Below are 19,389 nucleotides of genomic sequence, written 5' to 3'. Positions count from 1 at the left end.
AAAGATTATGCTATTTGCTAAGCGCTTATGATGTGCAAAGCCCTGTTCCAAGCGCTGGGGGATACAAGGTCATCAGGTGGTTCCATGTGGGGCTCACCGTCTTCATCCCCATTTGACAGATGAGGTCACTGAGACCCAGAGAAGCAAAGTGACTTGCCCCAAGTCACACAGCTGGCAAGTACTAAGAAGCAGTGTGGCTCAGTGGAAAGAGCCCGGGCTTGGGAGTCAGAGGTCATGGGTTCGAATCCCAGCTCGGCCACTTGGCAGCTGTGTGACTGTGGGCAAGTCACTTCACTTCTCTGGGTCTCAGTGACCTCATCTGTAAAATGGGGATTAACTGTGCGCCTCAGGTGGGACCACCAGATTACCCTGTATCTCCCCCAGCGCTTAGAACAGTGCTCTGCACATAGTAAGTGCTTAACAAATACCAACATTATTATTATTATTACTAAGCGTTTGGAATGTACAATTCGGCCACTCTGTCCCCTCCGGGCCGCTGCTCCCGGAGACCATTCGCACTCTCCTCCTCCTCCCCCAAAAGCCCTCTCTCCGGGCGCTGCCCCACTGCTGTTTGTTTGGAGTTTCCCACCCCTTTAGGACAATGTTTAACACACAGTAATTGCTTGAGTACCGATGAAACCCGCCCTGTACAGTGAAGCACTCAAAGCATATTCGTTTAGGCTGGGAGCCCGATTGTCCTTCAATCAATCGCATTTATTGAGCGCTTACTAGGTGCACAGCACTAGGCTAAGCGCTTGGAATGGACAGTTCGGCAAAAGATAGAGACGATCCCTGCCCACTTACGGGCTCACAGTCTAATCGGGGAGACGGACAAAAACAAGACAACTTAATCAAGATAAATAGAATCAAGGGGATTTACACCTCATTAACAAAATAAATAGGGTAATAAAAATATATACAGATTGTCCCTGTTGCCGAATTGCACATTCCAAGATCTCAGTACAGTGCTCTGCACATAGTAAGCACCCAATAAACACGATTGAATGAACATATATCTGCATGGCCTAGTGGAAAAAGCGCCAGCCCGGGAGTCCTAAAGTCATGGGTTCTAGTTCTGGCTCTGCCACGTGTCTGCCCTATGACCTTGGGCAAGCCATTTCCCTCCTCTGGGCCTCAGTTATCTGAAAAATAATGATGATGTTGGTATTTGTTAAGCGCTCACTATGTGCCGAGCACTGTTCTAAGCGCTGGGGTAGATCAGGTTGTCCCATGTGAGGCGTCCAGTCTTCATCCCCATTTTACAGATGAGGTGAGGCACCGTGAAGTTTCTTGCACACAGTCACACAGCCGCAGAACCGGGATTAATAATAATAATGTTGGTATTTGTTAAGCGCTTACTACGTGCAGAGCACCGTTCTAAGCGCTGGGGTAGATACAGGGGGATGAGGTTGTCCCACAAGAGACTCACAGTCTTCATCCTCATTTTACAGATGAGGGAACTGAGGCACAGAGAAGTGAAGTGTCTTGCCCACAGTCCCACAGCTGACAAGGGGCAGAGCTGGGATTCGAACCCATGACCTCTGCCTCCCAAGCCTGGGCTCCTTCCACTGAGCCACGCTGCTTCCCAGTTGAGACTGTGAGCCCCACGTGACGCAGAGACTGTGTCCAACTCGATTTGCTAGGGTCCTCCACCGCGCTTAGTACAGTTCCTGGCACATAGTAAGCACTTAACAAATGCCATCGTTATCGATTATTAGATAGTTAATATTGCATCCGGGACGAGTGGCTCCCGCTCCGAGGGTCACATCCTGCCCCTTCCCCCCCATGCCCGGGGTGGGTCCAGCCAAGGACGGGCGCGGGAGCGCGGGCGCACTGCCACCTGCTGACCAGAGTCGAGGCCTGGGAAATGCCGCTGGCCACTTGGCTACCCGGCCGGTGGCCCCCGGCCACTCCCGGCGGAAATCTTGACCGCCGGCCCCCACCGGGGAAAGACGGCCGCTGGGCCTGCGGGGTACCAGCACGGGGAGGGGGAGGCGGGCATCGCCCCGGAGGCCGGACGCGCACGTATCGGGTGGGTGAGAAGGGAGGCGGAGGGGCCGCGCTCGGTGACACGGGGACGGCACGGGATGAAGCAAACGGTGTATATGGGGGTACGGCCGGCAGCCCGCCCTGTGTCCCGCCCCTCTAGGTCCGCCCCGCCAGGCTCAGCACGTGCAGGCACCCTTCCGCCCGCTCGGCCCGGACGCGCAGCTGGGTGAACTCTGCTGTCCGGGAGAAGGTGGGCACCGGGGGCAGCGCTTGCAGGAGCCGGGAAACGGTCCGGGCTTCGGCGGCGGCCGCCGCCCGCAGCCCGTGGAGACGGGCCAGATCCCGGGCAGGGATCGCGGCCACCAGGGTGGAGAGGTGCCGGCCAAGGTGCCCGGAGAAGGTCAGGGTCTCGGCCCAGAAGTTCGCGGCTCCTTTGTCGAACAGGATGCCCTCTTCTTCCTGCCGGGAGGGAGTGGTCAGGGGGGAGTCTCCTCCTTTGGCCAATCGAGGCAGCGAGGCAAGGGGAGGACGGCAAAGGGCGTGTGTCCCCATCCCTCCAGCCTCAAAGAACTCCCAGGACACACCCGAGCGGGCTGACCGGACCCTTCTGCCCACCTCCGCCAGGTCCAGAGCTCTGCCACCCGAACCCCAGCTGCGGGCCCTTGTGTTGGGCACTTCTCCACCCCTTGATTCCGGGGTGGAGAGGGGTTTATACCCCAAATTGTGGGCAGGGAGTGTGTCTACCAAATGTTTACTGTAGGTGCTCTCCCAAGCACTTATGACAGTGCTCGACGCACAGTCGGCACTCAATAAAAATGACTGATCGATCCTAGGCAAACTGCTTGGCTGCTCTGAGGTTTGCTGGCCCCGGTGGGGAAGCGACATGCGTGCGCACAAACACACACACACGGGGGGGTAACCAGTCCCACAGGGCCCCAGGGTCTGGGAGACAGAGTCCCCTCCTCGCTCCTTCCACGCTGGGGACATGGTAGGGAACTATTGCCGTCCCCCTTTCCCAGTCCCATATGGTCCCCGGCCCTCCCCGAGGACAGCAGCCGGCCCTCCAGGACCCCCAGGGCGGACAGGTACCTGCAGTGACGGCTCTGCGTCCGGTCCGGTCTCGCCGTCTCCAAGCAGCCAACCCAGCAGGACGGGGACACCAGTGGCGGCCCGGTTCCACCGCAGCAGCAGCTCACACAGCAGTTCAATGGCCACATCCAGTGCCACGGCTGCCGTCACCGGGCAAAAGGCAAGTTCTGTGAGAGCGAGTGGACGTCAGCCACGGGGCTCGGCCAGGGAGGCCGGACCCTTAGGAAATGACCCGTCCTCACCACCCCCCCGCCGCCCCCATCCTCCTGTCTTAAGGGCTTCCTCCTCTTGCAGGGGCCTCCCCTGATTGACCGCCCCCGCCCCCCCGCCCCCAACTGCCATGTCAGCCCCTCGGCCCCATATCCATTTGATAGGAATCGGACTGAAGCACTGAAGACCCTTGTTTTCAAGAGTTTTCCCTTGTACTCCTTAACTTTGGGCTAAAGTTTCCCCTACAAGGCTAAGTTCTCTGAGGGTGGGGAAGGAATCTTACACATCTCCTGCCAGCCGGGAATACATTTTCCCTTGAATCTCTGCTGTCCCAAATGCCCCCTTGGAATTCTGAGGCTGCTTTGTGCCTCAGCCCGGCGGCAGAGCCCATCTTTGGGTAGGGATCGTCTCTGTTGCCGAATTGTACATTCCAAGCGCTTAGTACAGTGCTCTGCACATAGTAAGCGCTCAATAAATACTATTGAATGAATGAATGACCCCCGGGAGGGCAGGAGAGTTAACACCCTTCTCTGTGACCCCACTGTAGACCTGGTCCGTTGGGTCCCACCCCAACAGCTGCACAGCTGCATCCGACATCCCTGACTCTCCCCACCTCAACCCAGCATGTATCATCCAACACCCCTGACTCCCCTCTCCATTCTGGGCTCTCCCCTAGTGACCCAGCATAGATCATCTGATGCCCCTGGCTCTCCCCAACATGACCCAGCACAGACCACCTGATACCCCGACTCTTACCCCCAACAACCCAGCGTGGACCGACCATCCGATACCCCTGTCTCTACCTGGCTCTCCCCCAGTGACCCAGCACCTGTCACCCCAGACTCCCCTCTCCATCCCTGGTTCTCTCCCGGTGACCCCGCAGGGACCACTCCACACCCCATCCCCGGCCCCTTGACCGTAGATAGACGAGAGCCTGGATGTTGGTAAACGGCAAGGATGCAGGGACCGGCTGGGCCCCTTCTCTCTACTGCGCCGAGCAGGAGTGGGGAGAGGGAGGAAGTGGGGGAAGGAAAGGCACCGGACCTGAGGTCTTGCAGATGTGCTCCTGGGCCAGGGCCACTCTCACCACCTGGGCGGCAGCTTCCCTGACCGCCTGCTCCTCGCTCTGGAGCAGCGTGAGGACACACCTCCAGAGTGTGAGCGTGGTGGGGAGATCTGGGAACAGGAAACCACAGTCCTCAGAGCCGCGGGAGAGAAGCTGATGCCGGGAGAGCAGTGCCCCGCACTGGGGACACTCCTGGCCGACAGCCACCCCTGCCCCGCCCGGTCCTGGCCTGGCCCCCGGCCCCGCGACACGTGACCCGCCGAGGGCAGCCGGGGGAGACTCACCGAGGACGAGGTTCTGGCTGGCCAGACACGAAGGGGCGACACTCAGGAGGATACCTGCCGCGGCCAGCTTGGCCTCGGTCTGGCCGTCGTCCCTGCAGCACTGGGTCACCAGCCGCAACCACCGCTCCCGATCCGAGGCCCCCATACCCGATCCGGACTGCAGAGAGAGGGAGGGGTCGGCCCTGCCTCGAATGGGGGCTTCCTGAGAACCGCGGGCAGCCCACGCCCTGGCCCTAGTGGGTCGGTCCCGGTGGGGGCCGGAGGCCAGAGCGGGCATTCAGTGCCGTCCTGGTCACACGGTGCCCGAGCCCTGTGACTCTGTTACCCCTACGGCCCAGCCCCTTTGTGGCCTCCGCCCTCCAGCTACAAGGAGAGGAGGTTATTAGCTGGGGTCTGGGAGAAGCTGGACTGTGGGGGAAGGGCAGGGCCACGTCGCATCCCTGCCCCTAATCCCCAGCACCTCTGGCCTCTGGTGGCAGAGCCGTTCAACAGGGATTGTCTCAGTCTCCCCCAGGACCTGGGGAGCAAGGACGCACAGCCCGGGCTGCTGCCACATCTTACCTCTTGGGACTCGCACTGGATCAGGTGGAGGAAGAGTGCCGAGGCTAGCTTGAGAGCTGCAGTCTGGACGCCAACGCTGCAGGAGAGGGCACAGCAGAGGGCATCGGGGAGAGTTCCGGGAGCGGGCCCGGCTGCGGAAGGCGACTCGCGGCCGGCCCGCAGGCGGCCCGTGGTCAGCCACGGACAGAGGCTCGGGCCCCACCCCAGACAGTGACTCGGGGCTATCTGCAGACAGCGGCTTGGATCGCGGGGAGGTGGACGGGGTGAGAGGGTGGGGATTAGCCGGGACAGGGAACCAACAAGCCTGGTTTTGTGAGATCCAGGGTTTGAAAGGTGCTGATGGGAATAATAATCGTGGTATTTGTCAAGCACTTACTATGTGCCAGGCACTGCGCTATGCACTGGGGTAGATACAAGTAAATCAGCTTGGGCACAGTCCCTGTCCCACATGCGACTCAGAGTCTCAATCCCCATTTTACAGCTGGGGTCATGGAGGCACAGAGAAGTGAGTGACTTGCCCAAGGTCCCACAGCAGACTAGTAGCACAGCTGGGATTAGAACCCATGACCTTCTGACTCCCAGGCCCAGGCTCTAACCACTAAGTGGGGAAGTGACTCCCACAACTGGGCAGTCTGGGGAGCGTAGCGACACCCTCCTCAGCCTGGTCCCTGCTTCGGTCCTCTCCTGCCCTGGCGTAAGGCCCCCCCCCCCTGCCAGAGGAGGCAACTCGGTGATGCAGGGAGGTCTCACCGGTCGGCAGAGGCGTCGGCAATGTCCATGGCCCAGGCCCAGAGCTGGGCTGCAGTCAGGTGGAGGGAGTGTGCGGCGACGGGCAGCCACGATTCGAGGTCCAGGCTGTGGAGGAGCTGCAGGGCCTGCAGACCAAGTGGGGGACACCGGTCACCGTGCCAAAACTCAGCGGCGGCCCTAGCCTCAGGATACCCCCAACTCCTGCCAGCCGGGGTGGACGAGGAGCAGTGCTGCCCATTTCAACAGCCAGCAGGCTGAGGCCCAGAGAGGTGGAAGGCCTGAGACCCAGCTGGGCTCAGAGCCTTGTGCTCCCGGCCCTGTCCCCTGCCCCAGTCCCCGCCCCACCCTGGGCCCACCCCATTTTCCCTGGGGGAGGTGTGAAGGGAGCGGCCATGGGGTACCAAGTGACTGCTCAGCCATTTGTTTCTCATTCTCCCACCTCAAAGTCAGAAAGCCAGACCCGCTGCCCACCTGGCCCAGCCCGATGCTGGGCTCTGGGTCCTGGGCAGCAGCCCGAGCCAGTCAGCTAGAGCCCATCCCCATCCCTCCGGGGCCCAGCAGGGAGCAGTTGGGGATGGGGGAGGCCTGCGTGTGACCTCGGGCAAGTCACTGAACTTCTCTGGGCCTCAGTTTCCTTCTCTGTGAAACGGGGAGGATGAAATGAGGCCATCAGAGCAGACGTGGTGCCAGAGGCCACAGTGGCCACTCCCCACGGGAGGGCCTCGCTGGATCGGGACTCTCGCCCCACACCTTGCTGAGGCACTGTGGGTGCCTCTCCTTCAGGGCCGCCCGCAGCAGCGCCTCCGCCGCCTCCACTGGCACCCGGGGCCTCTCTTGTGACAGCATGGCCTCCAGCCCCAGCAGGCGCAGGTCCGACAGCTCGGACCGCAGGAGCTGGACCGCGGCGGTGGAGTCCGAAGGTGGCGGCAGGATCAGCGCCAGCCTGGCGACACTCTGCAGGTACTGGGGGAGGCCCGGGATGGCTGTGCCGGGGAGAGCCTGGGTCGCCAGCTCCGAATCCGAGACGACGGCGTCCAGGGCCTCTCGGAATCCAGGCGGCTCTGAGACTGAGAACCAGAAAGGGACAGGAGTAGGCACAGCCCCTCGCCGAGCAAGCCGGGCATCTGCCGGGCATTAGTCGGACCTGGCCTTGCCGGGGCACTTCTCCAGTGCTCTTCCCTCCCCACTGCCTGCCGGCCCCTGCTCTGGATGGGAACTCCAGGGTGACATCGCCCTCTATTATGCTCTCCCAAGTGCTCAGTGCAGTGCTCTCCTGGTGCTCTGCCTCCCTCACTGATGGATGGGGTTAGGAGCTGGAGGCTGACCAGGTGGGGGCGGCCTCCTAGAGGCTTTGGAGGGGGCGTGGTGGGGAACTGGTTTGGCAGACTGGAGGTGGGAAAGGGAGGGTCTAGGAGACCCCACGGGGAGGGATGGGAGACTGGGGGTAGCCGGGCTACGGTCAGGACGGGGCAAAAATGAGGTTGTGGGCCCCTGGTCGCATGGTCAGAGGGCAGAGAACACCCAGGGGCCACCCTCACCCTGCCCGTAGACCCCCGGGGCCCTACCCAGATGGCTCCTTGGGCAGGATCGCCTAAGGCAGCTGGTTAGCAAAGTGAGGACGTCGACGAAGGTAGCTCGGGTCACCAGGCAAGGGTTGTGCCTAGAACAGAAAGGGTGGATGGTCGGGGTCTGTCTATTGAGTGTTGCCAGGACAGAGAGGTCAGTGGTCAGCCCCGGCCCCGCCTCCTCTGGTGGCCCAAGGATGTGGGCTGGGGTGGGAACCGCCGCTCCGATCCTGGCTCCATCCCCGCTGGTCCCGCCCCTGCAGCGAGGACATTCCTTGGAAGAGTGGTGCGGCCTGACCTGGCTCTTCAGCGCCAAAGCCCCAGCCACGGGGGCCATTTTTTCTGGCAGCTGAGAGCTGGGGGGAAGCCTGGGGAGGCCTTCTGGACCTTGGGTGACCTCTCATCTGTGGACAGTGAGTGCCCTGCGCGGGGCCGATTCTCATTTTTTAGAAAACACGGCCATACTGGGGCTTTAAAAGAAGAGTCAGGAGTGTTGGATGGTCTGTGCTGGGTCCCTGGAGGAGAGTCAGGGATGGAGAGGGGAGAGTCCGGGGTGTTGAATGGTCTATCCCTACTCACGAACACTTAGTACAGTGTCTGGCACATAGTAAATGCTTAAACATACCATAATAATAATTATTATTGTGGGGGGTGGTGTCCAGACCAGGATTGGTTCTTTAAATTTTCCATCACCGCCAGCAAGTGTGGTGGAGGGACAGACACGACACATTATCCAGAAACCCAAGCAAAAGTCAGCGAGCCCCAAGCACGGGCTCCTGACCCTGCCCACACCATGCGGCCACACCCACCTCTGGCCCAGCCACAGCTTGCCTCGGGCCCGGTCGGCGAGGTCGGGCAGCGCCCGGCGGAGGTCCGGACTGGGGCCGTGTTGGGACTCGGAGCACGAGCGCAGCAGGTGTAGGATCTGCACCCGGACAGACAGACGGAGGAAGGGGCAGAGTGGCTGAAGCTGGCCACTGCTGGTTCTCCCCTCCCCCGTGTCCCCTCCCAGAAACGCCTGTTTGTTCTGGAAGGCGGGGCAGCTGGCCGGAGCCGGCTTCCACGATCTGGGCCTCCACCCCCGGCTCCCTCCACCAAGCCTCCCCTTGTGACGCCCATCTGGATTCCCCCTGAGGAAGCGGAGCGGCCCACTGACCCGCCCAGGGAATGAACCGGCTACACACGTCTCTCCTGCTGGGAGTGGCGGCCGTCCCGGAGGGCGGATCAGTTCTGAGCTGGGACTCCCACTGGGGAGGCCGACGGCCTAGCCGGCCTTCGGTGGTACCATGTGGGCTAGCTGCTGAGTGCCGGGCTGGGGACTGTGTACATGCCCTGTGTGGAGTGCTTTACTGGCTACTTATTGTCTGGAGAGTACTGCACTGGATGCCTGTTGTGTGGAGAGTGCTGCACAGGATGCCTACTGTGGGAGAGAGCACTGAACTAGATGCTTATGGTGAGGAGAGCACTGTAATAATAATAATAATAATAATAATGTTGGTATTTGTTAAGCGCTTACTATGTGCAGAGCACTGTTCTAAGCGCTGGGGTAAACACAGGGGAATCAGGTTGTCCCACGTGGGGCTCACAGTCTTAATCCCCATTTTACAGATGAGGGAACTGAGGCACAGAGAAGTTAAGTGACTTGCCCACAGTCACACAGCTGACAAGTGGCAGAGCTGGGATTCAAACTCATGAGCCCTGACTCCAAAGCCCATGCTCTTTCCACTGCGCCACGCTGCTTCTCTGGATATCTATCGTGAGAAGACCGCTGTATTGTGATTCCTGGGTAATGGGAGCTGGACTGGGGAGGTTCTGAACCCTTCTCTTCCTGCCCCACAGCCAGGAAGGTCCCATGGGCCAGGCTTTGGGGATCCGACCTCGGGCCTGGGGTCTGGTGGTCACGCTCGCGGGGGCTGAGCCTGGAAAGGGAAACCACTGGCTTCCAGGGATTGGGAATGGGATCACCCCTGGACAGGGACCGCTGAGGGACCCTCTAAATGTAAGCTCGTTGTGGGCAGGGAATGTGTGCTGATATATTGTACTGTCCCAAGTGCTTAGTTCAGTGCTGGGTAGACAGTAAGTGCTCAATAAATCCAATAAAATGAATGAATGACCAGGTCATCCTAAACAATCCCAGGCCCTTTCCCTAAGCACGGACTCACTGGCATGACACACACCTGTCTGCCCACAGTCTTCCCCAAGCACAGACTCAGGGACGTGCCACAGGCCTGTCTGAACCCAGCTCTCTCCACACACGGACCCGCCGGCGTGACACGTGCACGTAGCTCTCCCCGCGCTCGGACTCACCTGCAGGAGGACACCGTGGATGTGATTCTGCCGAACCGGGGCATGGGCGCAGTCCGGCAGTTCATCCAGCAGGGAGCCGACGGTGACCGGGACCTGGTCCGTCAGGATGAAGGGCACCAGGGCCCGAGCGGCCAGTTCCCGGGATCGGTAGATGGGAGACCGGCCACACCTACCAGGGGGAGAAGGGCATGTGGTCAGGGACACGTCGCCCCCGTGAACAAAAGCAACACGGTAACGGCTCCATCCAGAATGCTGGGAGGAGCCAACCGAGGGCAGGTTACTTTCCCAGACATGGCCCTCTTTTTAGGGATGGACTATCCCACACCCTCAACCCTCCCCCAGGAACCCAGCACGGACCATCCAACACCCCTGACTCTCCCCAGGGACCCGGCACAGACTAACCAACACCCCAACTCCTCCCCTCTCCATCCCTAACTCTCCCCCCGTGGCCTAGCTGGGCTGAAGGCCAAGGCACGTCTCTGTGCGCCCGGTTTGGACCCAGAGTTGTGATCCAGCTTGGTTGAGGACTGTGGGCAACGGGGGCTGGGAGTGGGCCCAAGGCCCCTCACCTGCGGATGACAGGGATGAAGGGGGCCAGGCTGAGGGTGGCAGTGGGGGTGGCGGCGTTGTCCATGGGGGACGGGTAGAGACGGCTCAGCACCAGCAGGAGCAGGAAGAGGCTGGGGTGCAGCTGCGGTTCGCCGGAGGCTCTGTGAGGGCAGGACAGAGACATCCAACTCTGGTGGTAGCTGCAGGCCCCTGGTCTGGGGGTGGGGTCGCGCAGCTGGGTTCCCCTTGTGGTGGACCCAATACAGACCCTCCCACCAGGTCAGGGCCAGGCCCCCGAGGCCCCTTAGACCAGCGCCAGCATCCGACTGACCGCTGCCGCGAGCTCCCCTCCATCCCAGGTGGAGATGCTGGACAACTCTGGTTCTCCCAAGGCTACGGCGAGGGGAGCCAGCTTTCATCCTCACCCATGCTCACCTGTCCATGGCGCTGGCCGCGGCCTGCAGCTGCTCGAGCAGGAAGGGGTACAGGGCTGGGAAGCGGGAGAAGAACTCCCTGCCAGTCATCCTACAGAGGAGAAGAGACCGTTGGCCAACGGGCCCCTAGGCTGGCCCTGGTGATCTGGTGCTCCAGCTGGGAGGCCGAGGCGGCCCCAGTCAGCCCCGGGCCGCTCCGTCTGGCACACCGACGGAGAGGCAGACGAGGTCTGCTGCCCCAGGTCTGAGGAGTGATGGAAACCAGGGGAGACCTGGGGCAGCATGGAGAATGGTCGGCACCCGAGGCAGTGCCAGGGTCCCAACGGTGGCCCACAGAGCCAGGTTACCCAGACACAGCTGCTGCTGCTGCTGCCACTCTCCCCAGAGCAGCCGGCTGGTGGGGGATGCGAGGGGGTGGGGAGATGGTGAGGAGCTTGGGGGGGGGCTCTAGGACCTGGAGTATTATGTATTAAGTATTATGGTACTTAATAATAATAATGGTAATATTTGTTACGCACTTACTATGTGCCAAGCACTGTTCTAAGCCCTGGGGTAGATACGAGTTCATCAGGTTGGTCACAGTCCCTGTCCCACATGGGGCTCTCACGCTTATCCCCAATTTACCGATGAGTTGAGGCCCAGAAAAGTGAAGTGACTTGCCCAAGGACACAAAGAAGACACATGGCAGTGCCAGGATTAGAACCCAAGTCTTTAATAATAATAATAATAATGTTGGTATTTGTTAAGCGCTTACTATGTGCCGAGCACTGTTCTAAGCGCTGGGGTAGACATAGGGGAATCAGGTTGTCCCACGTGGGGCTCACAGTCTTAATCCCCATTTTACAGATGAGGGAACTGAGGCCCAGAGAAGTTAAGTGACTTGCCCACAGTCACACAGCCAACAAGTGGCAGAGCTGGGATTCGAACTCATGAGCCCTGACTCCAAAGCCCGTGCTCTTTCCACTGAGCCACGCTGCTTCTCCAAGTCTTTCTGACTCCCAGACCCATCTCTATCCACTAAGCTATGCTGCTTCTAATAAGTGTAGCCGAGGCGGCTCAGTGGGTTCCACCGCCCCACTGCACCTCGGCCTCCCACCCCTCCTCCAGCCTCCCGTCGGTCAGTGCCACACTGGGCTGGGAGCTGCCCTGGAAGCTACTGAACTCTCCCTGCGGAAACCACCCCAAATCAGGCCCAGCCTCGAGCTTGGCGGTGGCTGACGAACCCCAGACCCTCAGTGGCCCCAGCTGTACCCGGCCCGGCCTCTGCTCCCAGACCACCTGCCAGGCAGGATTCTGGGGCCCTGCTGGGGGGAGCAAGGAGCTTGGAGGGGCAGGCAGGACACACAGACCCTGACAGATGGAGCATGATGGGCGCTGCACAGAGAGGCCCCCTGAGGAGGTAGCTGAGGAAGAGAGACCTCAGTGGGCGGGCGGAGGGAGGTGTTGGGGGGAGAAGGAGGCCCTAGGATGGAGGAAGCTGAGGGGCGCTTGAAGCGTGTGGTGGAGAAGACAGCAGGGGAGGGCCTGAGGAGGCCGGCCGTACTGCTCTCTCACCCTGCAGGCAGGGAAACAAAGCCTGGGTAAGGTGCTTGCGTGCCCTGATAGGTGGCACTCAAGATGACACATGCCTGAGGCTCACAGACCTATGTCCCAGCCCCCCGCCATTAACCACACTTGTTGGGCAGAGCGCAGAGTGCAGAGCTCGGCCTTGTGGCCCAGAGCAGCAGAGCCCTGCACTGGCCTCCCTGCTCCCTGGCCTCCCCTGCTCTACCTCCCCAAGACGTGTCTGTACTTCACCATCTGCTGTCCTCGGGCTGGATTCCGCAAAGGAGCCTCAGCTGCCCCCCCGGCGGGGCAAGGGCCAGAGACCGCGGCTGAGCAGTTCAGTGCCGCCGGGCCAAGCCAGGCAGGGCCCAGGATGCTGGGCCGGCGCTTCTGGTAAATAAAAGGGCCCCTGGGGCAGAACGTATTCGGCTGCCATATTTGCCCAGGCCTTGACCGACGGCTCGGATATTAACTTCACAAAAACGCAAGCCGCGCTGCCCAGCAAGAATGTTTGCTTTAGCAGCTCGGACTGAGGGAAAATGAAAACTTGACAGAACTGCTGGGACACTGCCTCTCCCTAAGTATTTATTTTAGAACTGTGCACCGTAAAAGAATGTTTTCTCAAGTCGGGACACCTAAGCTATTTTGCTTACTGTTTGGGAATTTAAGTACACTGTTGTAATTCCCCCAAAACAAACGTTCCATTTTCTAAAGACAAATTCCTCAGACGCAGCGACCCTCCTGTCCCCACTTGCTATCACAGGGCTCCTCCGAAAGCCAGGAACAAGACCAGAACTCTGGAGGGCTTCCGCCTGGGGACTGTCTCAGGCCAGGCCGTTGGGTCCCCTCCGTGCCACGACCCCACCGCGGCCTCTCCACCGGCACGACCCCCACCCTCGGAATGGCAGAGACGGGAGAAGGAAGCGACCTGGGACTCCAGTGTGATTTGGTGCTATGGGCCCATTTGGAAACTTTCAGCTGGTCCCAGCTCGTTTGACTACTTCTCCCGGCTCAGCTCCAGTGCCCAGTGCCTGGCATGGGCTACAGTTCACTGCTGCTGAGAGCGCTTGCTCTCCCTGTGTCACAGCGAGTGACTCCCAGGGGCTGCGGTGACTGCAGGGAATCTTAGCCCAGAAGCTCACACAGCAGTAGCTGCGAGAGAGGGAAGAAGTGAGATGGGATGGGGGGAAGAGGGAAGGGATGGGGGACAGAATAGAAGAGGGGTGAGAGAGACTGGTGGAGAGAGGGCAGTGAAGGCGGAGGTAAAGAGAGGGATGGGATGGGGAGAGAAATTGGAGAGGGCAGAGAGAAGGGAGGCGGGGGAAAGAGGAGAGAAGGGCACCATCTTCAACCACTCTTTCAAACAGCTTATAAACGTGGCCTTATATCCCCTACCTTATAAAAAAAAAGCCTCCCTTGACCCCATGACTCTTTTCAGTAATCACCCCATTTCCCTCCTACCATTCCTCTCCCAAGTCCTGCACTGACTACATCAGCTGTCTCAGCTTCCGCTCCTCTAATTCTCTCCTTGACCCCCTTCAATCTGGATTCCGCTCCCTTCATTCCCCAGAAACTGCCCTCTGCAAGGTCACCAATGATCTCCTTTGGGGAGGATTCAAAGCACAAAGCTAGTCCAGGCACTGATCATAGGCTGCCTCAACTACTGCATCAGCCTCCTCGCTGATCTCCCTGTCTCCAATCAATCAGCTGTATGCGTCGAGCCCTTGATTTCGCGCAGAGTACTGTAGCGAGGCCAGGCCTCAGGCCGGGTGGCCTGATAGTAGTGACCAGACTCACCGATTTTTCTTGGAATGTTCATCCTTCCCTCTTTTCACTCCAAAGATCCTCGTCATCAGGGCGCCGAACAGCAGCGTGGACGAATTCCTGACCTGAGAAGAAGTGAGCCGGAGCCCGGTTGAGGCCTCGCAGGCTTAGAGTGTCAATCCCTCCTGGCCTGTCTGCAGCTCAAGTAGACCACGGCTTTGGTAGGGCAGAGACAAACCTCTGGAAGTCCCTCGGCTTCATCTGCTGCCCGGGGCTTCTCGCCCAAGTGCTTAGCCCAGCGCTCTGCACGCGGCAGGGGCTGGGGAAGCATCACTGGTGGGCCGATTGGAGGTGGCACCCAGACACAAAGGATTCTAGGACACTCGGAGGTAGGAACACCCCTTCCCTCCCCACCCTTCCTCGTCTTGGTCACTCTCTGAATAGATGGAGCCAGAATCCAGTGTTGCCAAACCCGGCTTGGCCCAGAGCCACCGGACCAAGGGATTCTCCTCACGTCTCCCTCCAAGCCCAAGGTCCGAAGGAGCCCTTCGGGTCGGGGAAAGGACTTACTGCCCAGACCGGAGATGTGAAGCCCAGGATGGCAGCCCGTACCCCGGCCGCGACGTATGGCCCGACGCTCTCGCCTAGGCGGGCGTCCCGGAACAGCGCCCGCAGGATGTTCAGCGCATGGACCTGCAACAGAGATCCCGCGTGTCATCAGCCCGGGCCGTGCTCCGAGACCGAGCCAGGTCCCTGGCCCCCGCTCAGGGCCCGACCAGGCACTGACTCTGGGACCAACCCGGGTCTTAATGATAATTGTGGTTGGTATTTATTAAATGCTTACTATGTGCCAGGCACTGACTGTACTAAGAGCTGGGGTGGATACAAGCAAATCGGACTGGACACGGTCCCTGTCCCAAACATGCCTCACAGTCTCAATCCCCATTTTAAAGAAGAGGTAGCTGAGGCCCAGAGAAGTGAAGCGACTTGCCCAAGGTCACACAGCAGACGGGTGGCAAAGCCGGGATTAGAATCATGAATTTCTGACCCCCAGGCCCATGTTCTATCCACTGTGTCAGACCCAGACCATGACCCAGGCATCAACCCTGGGACTGACAAAGACCTTGGCCCCAGAACCGACCCAGGCCATGGCACTGGGACTAACTCAGGCCCTGACCCACAGACCCAGGAACCCAATCCAGGACAGTGGCTCCTCCCAAGAGGAGGGGGAGGGGTGCTGGGCAGGGGCAAGGGTAGAGATGCCAGGCAGGGTCACGTAGTCCCTAAGCCCGGGCGGGAAAATGCACACAAGGGCTAGTGTCCAGCCTGTGTCACACCCCGGTTCCCCAGCCCCCTCCCTCCCTCGCTTGCACCCCACCACGTCGTCCTGGACCCGCTGCTCCACAGTCACCTGTGGGATGGTGCTCTGAGGCTGTGGCTGTGGCTCAGCCAGAGAGATCAGCTCCTGCATGGCCACTTTCAGCAGATCCATGCGCCCCGTCTTGTGTCCGGGAGCCAGCAGCGCCTGCAGGACCCAGAGCAGAAAGTCCTGCAACTCCCACCCCCATGCTCCTCACCCCACTCCCATTCCCACTCCCCACCCCCAATCAATCAACCTTATTTATTGAGCACTTACTGTGCTGTACTAACATTTGGGAGAGGGCAATATAACAGAGTTGGTACACATGTTCCCTGCTCACAATGAGCTTACAGTCTAGAGGGAAAATCAATTTTTTTCTACAGTATTTTATTGTTTATTTTGTTAAGTACTTACTAGGAGCCAAGCACTCTACTAAATGCTGGGATAGATACAACCTAATCTGGTTGGACGCAGTCCCTGTCCCACATGGAGCTCACAGTCTTAAACCCCACTTTAGAGATGAGGGAACTGAGGCACAGAGAAATGAAGTGACTTTCCCCAGGTCACACAGCAGACAAGTGGTGGAGCTGGGATTAGAACCCAGGTCCTTCTGACTCCCAGGCCCGTACTCTATAGGGACCTTTCCCGCTGTAGGGAGGCAGCTCGTGGTTCCGGGCATGAAGGTGCTGCCTGCCCGGACCCACAGCCACTCCAGGTTGGGCGGTGCTGCCTGCTCTACCTTCTCCAGTCCACCCAGTCCAGCCCTCCTTATCTTCCCGCCCCATCCCAGCCGGTGCTTGGCCATCGCGAGGGGCAGCCCAGGAGGTACCTGGATGTAGAAGGGGATCCCAGCGCTGCGCCTCGTGGCACAGAGCTTGGACGAAGCGTCGCTTGACTTGATCTCCTCCAAGACTGCCCAGAGCCACTGCTCTGGCAGCAGGTGAAGACCGTCATGGTGGCACCTGGAAGGGAAAAGGAGGTGGTGACATCAGGGCCTGGCACTGACCGGCCCTGGCTGGCAACGGTCCAGGCCGGGGGGTTCAGGGCCTCCCTGCGGGGAGTTGGTTCCTGAGGAAACGTGAGCTTACTTCCCTCTAACACACCGCCTCCGGTCAAATGGGATGTGTGAAGGTATGTGAGGGTCTGCAGGGGGCACGAGGGGGCACAGAGCAAGAGTAACATCGAGATCCCTATTTTCATGATCCAGCCTCTCTCTCGCAGGGCACCTGCTCTGGTCTGCTCTCAGCTGCCTCAGTGAGATAGCCCACTTCTGGGGGTAGCTCAGAGAATTCTCACTCCGACGAGCAAGAGAGATCTGGTCATTTCTGGAAGATGGCCCCCCAAATTCTAACCCCAACGGGAAAGACACAGGCCACTTCTGTGTGACAACCCAGAGAACTCCCAGCCTGATGGGAGCGACAGACCAGGCTACTTCTGGGTGATGGCTTAGAGAACTCCCGCCCCAGTGGCCCGCATGACCCCCGAATCCAGCAGCAGTGACCGTGGTGGTGTGGGTGCGTGCATGAGTGCATGTGCATTTCCATGAGCTGTGCCAAGTCGCCCATGTGCTGGAGATGGGGAAAAACCTTTTGAGTGACCCAGGTTGGGGGGTGACGTGCCCTAAGACCAACGCTGGTCAGGAGCGGGTTCGGGATCTGAAGCTGGGCATCCTGACTCACACCAGGCCATACTACCTCAGGCACAGCAGGTCTTCATGGGCAGCACCAGGCCAGGCATCAGGGATCAGGAGAGGGGGGAGCCCACCCAGCCCCCTTAGTGCTTGCTCCCTTTGACCTCTCACTGAGGGCTTATGGGGATCAAAACACCTTTTACTGGGGTCGGGGGTCAGAGGTGGCCAGGTTATTGGGAGGCCGGAGGACCAGAAGGCTACATAACTGGGGGGCCAGAGGGCCAGGAGGCCTGGAGGCTGGGGGCTGGAGGGCCAGAAGGCCACAGAACCAGGAGCCAGAGGGCCAGGAGGCTGGGGCCTGGAGACCTGGAAGGCCAGGAGAGTTGGGGACCAGGGACAGGGAGCCAGAGGGCCGGGAGGCTGGGGTGAGACAGGGATTCGGTCCCCTGTGACGCTCCGCCCTCGTGCCCAGCGGGCAGAGATCAGGAATGTGGGAGAACCGGCCATGGCGCACAAACACGGGCGCCTCGGAGCAAGGTCTGGGCTGCGCGGGCCCTCGCCTCAACGACAAAGCCCCTCCCAGAGCGCCTCCCAGCCCAGACCAGGGCTCTGTCTCAGATCGAGGCAGAGGGACGTTGGGCGGAACCGGGTGCCGGTTGCCCTCCTGGACAGCCAGCCTCGAAGCAGAGCTGTGGATCTCTTCCTTGTATTCGTAACCTCTCGAGTCTCCAGGCCCAAACCACCTCCCTGCCCCCAGCCATACACACCCGGGATCAGCTGGTATTGCCGGCTGTCTGGTTCTCTGGGTACCCTCGACCCTAACAGAGGAAGAAGTGCTTCCCGCTGTTTGTTCGGAACCTGCTGCCCTCCAGCTCCAGTTGGGGGTATTCAGCCTGGTGGCTGGGATGGGTGGGAGAAGGGGGAGTTGGGGAGTAGAAATTCTGGGTTTGCCCTGTCCCCTGAATTCCTGCTGCTGTGAACTCCAACCCTGCTCCCACACCCCAGCCTGCAGAGTCCAGGTCTCTTGCTCACCTGGCCTCCCTCTCAGGCCAGACATCTCCAGATGCAGTGACCAGAGCTGCCCGCACAGTCCCAGAGGGAAGCAGCAAGGCCTAGTGGACGGAAAACAGGCCTGGAAGTCAGGGGATGCCTGCTGTGAGACCTTGGGCAAGTCACTTCCCTTCCCTGCACCTTAGTTTGCTCATCAGTAAAACGGGGATTCAATCGCTGTTCTCCCTTCCCATGTGACTATGAGCCCTATGTGGGGCAGGGGCTGTGTCTGACCTGAGTCTCTTATATCTACCCCGGTGTTTAATAAGTGCTTAACAAATGCCACAATTATTACTGTTATTATTAATAAGCCCTGGGACTTTTGCCCAGCCCAGCACTTCCCTCCCTGGTTGAAAGGAGAGGCCTGGGGAGAGGGGTGGGGGTGTGGGGAGGGCCCAGGCTGCCGTTCCAGGGCCTGGAAGATCCCAAAAGCACATAAGCGGCCCCCCAAGGGGTGGCTGCGGCCCCCGCCATTCCCAGCAGTCAGCGGGCCACCCGCCTACCCGGCCCGGGGCTGCGGGCTCAGAGATAAGCCTTCAGCCCTCAGACTAAAATCCAATTACACTCGCTGCTCACTCTCTTAATTGCCCATTAAAAGGCAGCTTGCGCCCCTAAACCCACTGCCCGGAGGGCGCAAGGGGCCTCCAAATGTCTTCATCTGTGTCCCCTGTGCCGCCACCCAGCCTGTGCCTTCCCAACCCCCCGGCCCTCCCCCGGCCCAACCTCCTCTCGACCTCGGGGAAGTGAGCTGGCGGCCGGCTGAGGGCCCTTCCCAGTCCTGTTCTTCTCTGACTGCCCCAGGTGACCGACCTACCACCCCGCTCCGACACCTCCAGCTCCATGCCCCCGGTTCTCTTCCCCGTCCTCCCGCTACCCTTCCTTCCACTCCCCCACAGGTTCACCCCTTGCAGTGTGGAGGGCTTCAGTTCATTGTGACTGTCTCGGGGCCGTTACTTCCAATTAACCAGAATGCTGCAGGTGAAGACATGGGCAGCCTGCCTCTCCGGGGCGCAGGGATGCGGGTTTGGGGCGGCTTACCTGGCGAGCACTTCCGTGAGTTTCCCGAAGCCGGTGTAGGCTAACTCGAAGGCGCCGCGGTGCCGGGCCTGAAGCAAGGGCTGTCTGAAGTACTCTCCGATCTCCTTCACCTGCAGGAGTGGGGAGACTCATGGGAAGCTGGGGGCTTTGGGGGCCGGGCGGACTTTAGCTGCTCCACCACCCCTCCTACCTGGAATT

The 19,389-nt window shown here is 60.1% G+C and overlaps 1 protein-coding gene across 1 annotated transcript in view; it reads right to left on the bottom strand.

Annotated features, from left to right (window-relative positions):
- Positions 1–1,635: 1,635 nt before the first annotated feature.
- THADA (THADA armadillo repeat containing) overlaps positions 1,636–19,389 on the bottom strand; it is a 41,771-nt gene continuing 24,017 nt past the window's right edge. The window contains 17 exon segments of the mRNA XM_039913010.1: positions 1,636–2,448; positions 3,079–3,245; positions 4,333–4,464; positions 4,639–4,795; positions 5,200–5,275; positions 5,950–6,074; positions 6,700–7,016; positions 7,515–7,609; positions 8,324–8,439; positions 9,822–9,990; positions 10,391–10,531; positions 10,806–10,895; positions 14,147–14,238; positions 14,684–14,806; positions 15,525–15,638; positions 16,303–16,435; positions 19,192–19,301. Coding sequence (XP_039768944.1) covers positions 2,146–2,448; positions 3,079–3,245; positions 4,333–4,464; positions 4,639–4,795; positions 5,200–5,275; positions 5,950–6,074; positions 6,700–7,016; positions 7,515–7,609; positions 8,324–8,439; positions 9,822–9,990; positions 10,391–10,531; positions 10,806–10,895; positions 14,147–14,238; positions 14,684–14,806; positions 15,525–15,638; positions 16,303–16,435; positions 19,192–19,301 — 2,460 coding nt within the window. The 3' untranslated portion in view covers positions 1,636–2,145.

Source organism: Ornithorhynchus anatinus, chromosome 9, assembly GCF_004115215.2.
Source record: "Ornithorhynchus anatinus isolate Pmale09 chromosome 9, mOrnAna1.pri.v4, whole genome shotgun sequence".
Lineage (NCBI taxonomy): Eukaryota > Metazoa > Chordata > Mammalia > Monotremata > Ornithorhynchidae > Ornithorhynchus > Ornithorhynchus anatinus.
This window is presented reverse-complemented; position numbering and strand designations above follow the sequence as displayed.